Raw genomic sequence first — 5,721 nt, 5'->3', positions numbered from 1 at the left:
CCTGTTGTTTTTTTTTTCCCCTTATTTGTCTCCTTTCATATTCATTCTCCTGGGTTCTTACATGGAGACATGAGGTAGTGGTGAAATCAGGAGTGTGGCAGGGAAGAGTGTAGCCATCATGAGAGCTGTGTAGCTGCAGACTGGTCAGAGAGTACCCATGCTGACCCTTGTACAGTACCAAAAACATTTACAATGGGCATGTGAGCATCAGACCTCGACCATGGAGCAATGAAAAACGGTGGCCTGGTCTGATGAATCACATTTTCTTTTACATCCTGTGGACGGCTGGCTGAGTGTGCGTCATTTACCTGGGGAAGAGATGACAACAGGAAGCACTAAGGGAAGAAGGCAAGCTGGTGGAGGCAGTGTGATGCTCTGTTCGTAAAACTTTATTTTGTCCTGACTGACACATACCACTTGAATGTTGTTACAGACTAAGTACACTCTTTCATAGCAACAGTATTCCCTAATGCCAATGTCCTCTTTCAGCAAGGCAATGCTCCCTACCACACTGCATAAATTTGTTCAGGAATGTTCATGGTGGTGATGACCTGGCCTCCAAATTCCCCAGATCTTGATCCATAGTGGTGCTTTACCTGTTATCACTTGCAAACGCCACAGGTTGGAGGCAGGTCTTAAAACCTTAACCCCAAAGGTGAGTCAAACGTGCAAGCCACTGCACATCCTAAGAAACACCTCGGAAACTTTATCAGATTGCCATGTCTTATTCGAGTTACTGTGCTCAAGAAAGCAACAGTATTTTCACTTTGCTTGGTTTACACACCTGGCTAAGTATTCCACCTCACACCCAGTAGTCCCAAAACCAGACCAAACTGGTTACTTAACGTGAATAAATGGTGGCATAAGTGGTTTGTCCCATCACTACCCAAAATCAAAGGGTTACTTAAGGTCAAGTTCTTAAGATGGCTGTTAGTGAGTGTAATATGAAAGTATGGATTAACACTAAATTAGGTTTGTTTGGTAAATAAGGTGATGGTATAAAATGCATTTGAATGCAACTTTTATAGAAATCTCAGTTGGTTATATGACACACACACTACACTTATTACACACAATTCAAGATACACTAATTCCTCCCATGTATTGTTAGGGATGAAGTCATTTTTCTGATTGTGACTTTGCATTAAAAATTGCATTTTTATCAGTCTACACAGTAGTTCAGTAGAAAGTGTGGTAACCTCACAGCTCCTGGATCCCTTGTCATAGTCTGAGCTCATGCTCACACCATCTGCATGGAGGTTTGTGTGTTTTTTTCCTTGTGTTTGTATGGGTTTCCTCTGAGCTCTTTGGTTTTCTCCTGCTTCACAAAAACACGGAGGGCCGATTGGCTATGCTAAATTGTCTCTAGCTGTCACCTCTAAACTGGTGTCCCATGTGGTGTGGATTCTCCCACCAAACACCCAGTGTTCCTGGGTCAATTACATTTCTGGCATTTGGCACACTTATCCAGAGCGACTTACATTTTTAACACAATTGAGGGTTAAGGGACTTGCTCAAGACTTGCCCAGCAGTTGCAGCTTGGTGGACCTGGGATTTGAACTCCTAACCTTCCAGTGCAACACTTTAACCACTAAGCTACCACATCCCTCAGGGTCAGGCTCTTGATCCACTAGTACTGAAGATGAGTGAATGAATTAACCAATATAAAGAGTCATTTTAACCCATATTTAGTCTTCATTTTCATTTGCTTCAATTCAGATTTTCTGCAAAAGAGCATACCAACCCTTTACTTTTTCATTGAATAGCTCTTCACGAAGGTGGGGTATACTTGCATTTCTCCACGCGTCCACTAGAGGGCGTTAAGCTTGTTCTTTATGCGGAAAGACAAAAGTCATTTCAGGTGACTTTATTCAGCTGATTTTGTCCTTTTTTTATATTGAAACGCTTCAGTGGACATTAGGAAATTGTGTTTACAATTAAACTTATGCTAACTTCTGTTTAGAGTTAAACAAGAGCTTAATCCAAAGAAATGTGACACTTGGAAGTCACGCGGCTCCTTTCGCACAGCGACTTGGTGCGCATGCGCGTCTGTGCTGTCCACACAAGGTCATCTGCACGTGTACCGGCTTCTAGAAGTTCATTCGTGTTGTTGCAGCTCTCAGGGACACGCTGCTGTAGATTAGCTGTGGTTTATAGACGCTGTTTACCACAAAGTTTCCCTAAACATGGCGAGAGGAAGCCGCAGTCGTCCTTCAGCACCAGCAAGGTAAAACTGAGACGGAAATTGTTGACACTTAGTACGTTTAACAAGTCCGCTAGGTCACTAACATTGACGGACTAGATATCTGGTGTTTTCCCTACCCACATTCCGACACATCCAGCCGTTTTGCATCGGGATTGGCTGATATTAATCCACCCACTTTGCTATGATTGGCTAGTATGGGTTATCGCCCGCCTTTCTCTGAACGGATCTCTGTTTTAGCCAATCTTCGTGTAGGAGGCGGGGTAAAACTGAATACAGGTGGAAAAAAGATCTTACTTAACTAGTTGTGTAACTACCTCCAGTTTTTTTGATGTGTTTCAGGGAGGAACACTAATGTGTTAAACAACCATGTGATGAGTTGAAGCTGCTCTTATCCACGGTTTAATAGTGTTTCTAAACGGGTTTGTTGGGTTCTTGGGATTTGATTCCTTATTTAGGAAAGGACAAACACAAAGGCTTGGGTTATTTGTTTACCAAGTAAGAGGTTTGTCCTTTCACTACCCACATTCAAGGGTCACTTAAGGCTAAGTTTTTAAGATGGTTATTTTGTCAGTGTGATGCATGTATATTTGTATATGTAAATATGACAGTACGGGAATTAATAGCAGAGGTAGGGGTAAGTAGGTAAATATTACAGTGTTTAACCTTCAGCAAAAATCCAGGCAAAGTCATCAAACACAAAACACGTACAAACTACAGCCGATACTATCCAATACTACACATACGTTATATTGTCATTAACACTTAATTAATACCTATGCTTTTATTGTATTTTTAGTGTCTATTGTATAACTTTTATGTAATTACTCAATTAGCTGTTTCACCACAGGCATGTCGCCACAAAACGTCCCATTTCTTTAGACTCATTTCTGACGTTTGGATACTGTCTTTATTCCTGTCTGTCTTCCAGACATCCTAATCTAATCCCACTGTCTCTCTTCTCTCACAGTGCTCCTGCTCAGTCCTACGCTCCAGCTCCGGTGGCTCCTCCTCCAGCAGCAGTGGCCACGGCTCCCGTCCAGCCCAAACAGCCAGGACTCATGGCTCAGATGGCCACAACAGCCGCAGGTGTGGCTGTGGGCTCGGCCGTGGGCCATGTGGTGGGTAGCGCATTAACCGGAGCCTTCAGCGGAAGCAGCTCATCAGAAGCCCCAAAACCAGCACCTGCACAACAGGTCAGTTCTCACTCTCACAACACACATAAATGTAAGAAGACAAATAGGCAGATTGATAAGTAGATACATTATTCTCTCTGTCTTTGTCTCTGTCTCTCTCTCTTTCCCTCTCCCTCCCTCTCTCTCTCTCTCTGTGTGTTATAGGAGCCTGCACGAGCTGCTCCCCCTCAGGCCGGGCCATGTCTTTTCGAAGTGAGACAGTTTCTGGACTGCGCTACCACTCAGACAGACCTCAGTTTGTGCGAAGGCTTCAACGAAGCTCTCAAACAGTGCAAATTCTCCCACGGTAGGTTCACACATTACCTTTTCATTTAATACAGCATGACCTGTTTAGATCTGCACAAAGTTTCTGTTGCTTCCTGGAATCACTCTGCTTGTTTTGAGCTGATAACCCAGTTTTCCAAGAATGACCTTTTATGGAATAAAACACAAAAGAGAAAGATGTTGTAAAGTTTCTCATCTCGTTTACACAGGTTCTGAATGGCAGTTTTTTCTGTTTATCATAAAATAAAAAATAAAAAAACTGTGTAATCCCAATAAATGTTCAATATAATTTCTTCCTTCTAGGTGTTTCATCGCTGGTGTGAAGAGCATTTTGAAAGAACAGCAGTCCAGAAGACCCCCTTCCAGCACTACTATGTACATTGCTTCTGTTCTAGTTTTTGACTTGTGTGTAAGATAAAATAAAGAGCTGCTATTCTTGATTGAATGCTCATGATGTCTGATCTTGGACACCAGCTGTGCCATTACACAAAGTTGTCAAGTGTTTAATATTTGTGACCCACTGCTATGGCAACATGGGAGACATCAGAAAACTCTGCTTTTTTTGGTTGAAACAGGCCAAATGCACCAAAGATCAAATGAAATACACTCCTTGGGGAAGTGGTGCAGAGTGGCAGAATAATCAGCTTTTAATGGTCTTCATTATAAATCATTGCTCAGGAAATTAAGCAAAAATTTAACAAATAGAATGGGGAAGCATTTCACATTGGTTTCATAAATGTGTTTTGAAGACTAGTGGGTAAACTTTTTACAGACATAATCGATGTTGTTCCATTGCTGAAGAGTAGTTAAAAAATGTTGCACAGTGTGTGTGTAATGTGAGACTAAATGTTCTGAATAAGGTTCAAATCTGGACTCTAACCAGGCAAAAATATGTTGATCTCAAGCCACACTTGGGTGGTCTTTGCAGTGCGGGAAGGAGCACTGTTTTGTTGAAAAATAATATCTTTTCAATCCTCAACAGAAAACATTTTTTCACTTATGTCAAGCAAGCCTTTGTGCTTTATTCTCTTGTCTTTCAAAGCATTAATTGACTTGCCACAGTGAAGCAGCTGAAAAGGCATGCCACACTATGACACCTTTTGCTTATCTGTGCCAGAGATTCATTCACTATTGTATTTTTATCACACACCAGTTCTTAAAAGACACCTCTGTGGATTATTAGCATGCAGCTCAAATTGTGATTCATCGCTCCACAAAACTGAACTGCTTTCTATATTCTGTCAGAAAAGATGTCATTCTGTCTCTGATGTTTTGTGAGACACCAATGGCTTATTAACACATCTACACACAAAACCGGCATTAAATAACCTTCTGGTTATTGTTCCTCTCAAAAGAGTCATGTTTTTTGAGGTTTTGTGACATTCTGCCGGCAGATTTCATCCCTGCATGACAAGGCTTTGGGCTTTCCAGATCCATTCTTTCTGGCAATATGAAGTGTTATTTCACAGCCTCCTCTCTTAATAGCCGCTAGAGAAATAGGGATTTCATCTGCCTTTAATGTCTTGTAAATTTGACAGTAGCTATAGACCTGTTGAGCTATAGTTAGCCAGGCAGAGACACACAGCATGCACCATTGTGTTGTCAGTCAGTAAAGGAGTGTGAAACAATCACAAATCTCCAACACAATACCATGATATTTCTGGAAGATTTTGTGCATTCTGTTGGTTTGAATTTAGTTACTTTTACTTGATGTAAATTACAAGTAAGTGAACCAAGTTTGATGCCAGGTTTTGTGATCCAGTAGAAAACAAGGTGCTAGGACTTTGGTCTATTTGCATCGTTTTAAAATAAAATGGAGGAGCTGCTTATTTTTCAGCAGATGCCACACCAAATATTAACCTCACACTGTTGCTTTGCTCACACCTAGGAAACATACATTCTTGGTAAAACTCTGGGTCTGTCTCTCTCTGGCAGACTTACATTAAAAAAAAATATTTAAATTGATTAGCACGTTCTACTAATATGGATAAAATTGACTATTTTATTGAAGGTTGAGGTTAGAATAAGACAAAAACCTGCAGGTGACAATTGTCTGGT

At 41.2% G+C, this 5,721-nt stretch overlaps 1 protein-coding gene across 1 annotated transcript; it reads left to right on the top strand.

The window, feature by feature from the left end:
• The first annotated feature begins 2,044 nt into the window (after window positions 1–2,044).
• On the top strand, window positions 2,045–4,103 carry chchd10 (coiled-coil-helix-coiled-coil-helix domain containing 10). Its single transcript, XM_058415881.1, has 4 exons — window positions 2,045–2,227; window positions 3,174–3,399; window positions 3,544–3,685; window positions 3,967–4,103. Exons 1-4 carry the CDS (start codon window positions 2,187–2,189, stop codon window positions 3,984–3,986), a joined length of 429 nt encoding a protein of 142 aa, XP_058271864.1. The 5' UTR covers window positions 2,045–2,186; the 3' UTR covers window positions 3,987–4,103.
• The last annotated feature ends 1,618 nt before the right edge of the window (window positions 4,104–5,721 follow it).

The sequence above is a fragment of the Hemibagrus wyckioides genome, linkage group LG18 (genome assembly GCF_019097595.1).
Source record: "Hemibagrus wyckioides isolate EC202008001 linkage group LG18, SWU_Hwy_1.0, whole genome shotgun sequence".
Lineage (NCBI taxonomy): Eukaryota > Metazoa > Chordata > Actinopteri > Siluriformes > Bagridae > Hemibagrus > Hemibagrus wyckioides.
The sequence above is the reverse complement of the archived record's forward strand: the minus strand, read 5'-3'. Positions and strand labels throughout refer to the sequence as shown.

Excerpts from the sequence above, each read along its gene's own strand:
- chchd10 (XM_058415881.1), top strand. The coding sequence starts at position 2,187 with ATGGCGAGAGGAAGCCGCAGTCGTCCTTCAGCACCAGCAAG. Across the intron at positions 2,228-3,173 it reads CGTCCTTCAGCACCAGCAAG|TGCTCCTGCTCAGTCCTACG; the intron begins GTAAAACTGAGA and ends CTTCTCTCACAG. Across the intron at positions 3,400-3,543 it reads AACCAGCACCTGCACAACAG|GAGCCTGCACGAGCTGCTCC; the intron begins GTCAGTTCTCAC and ends TGTGTGTTATAG.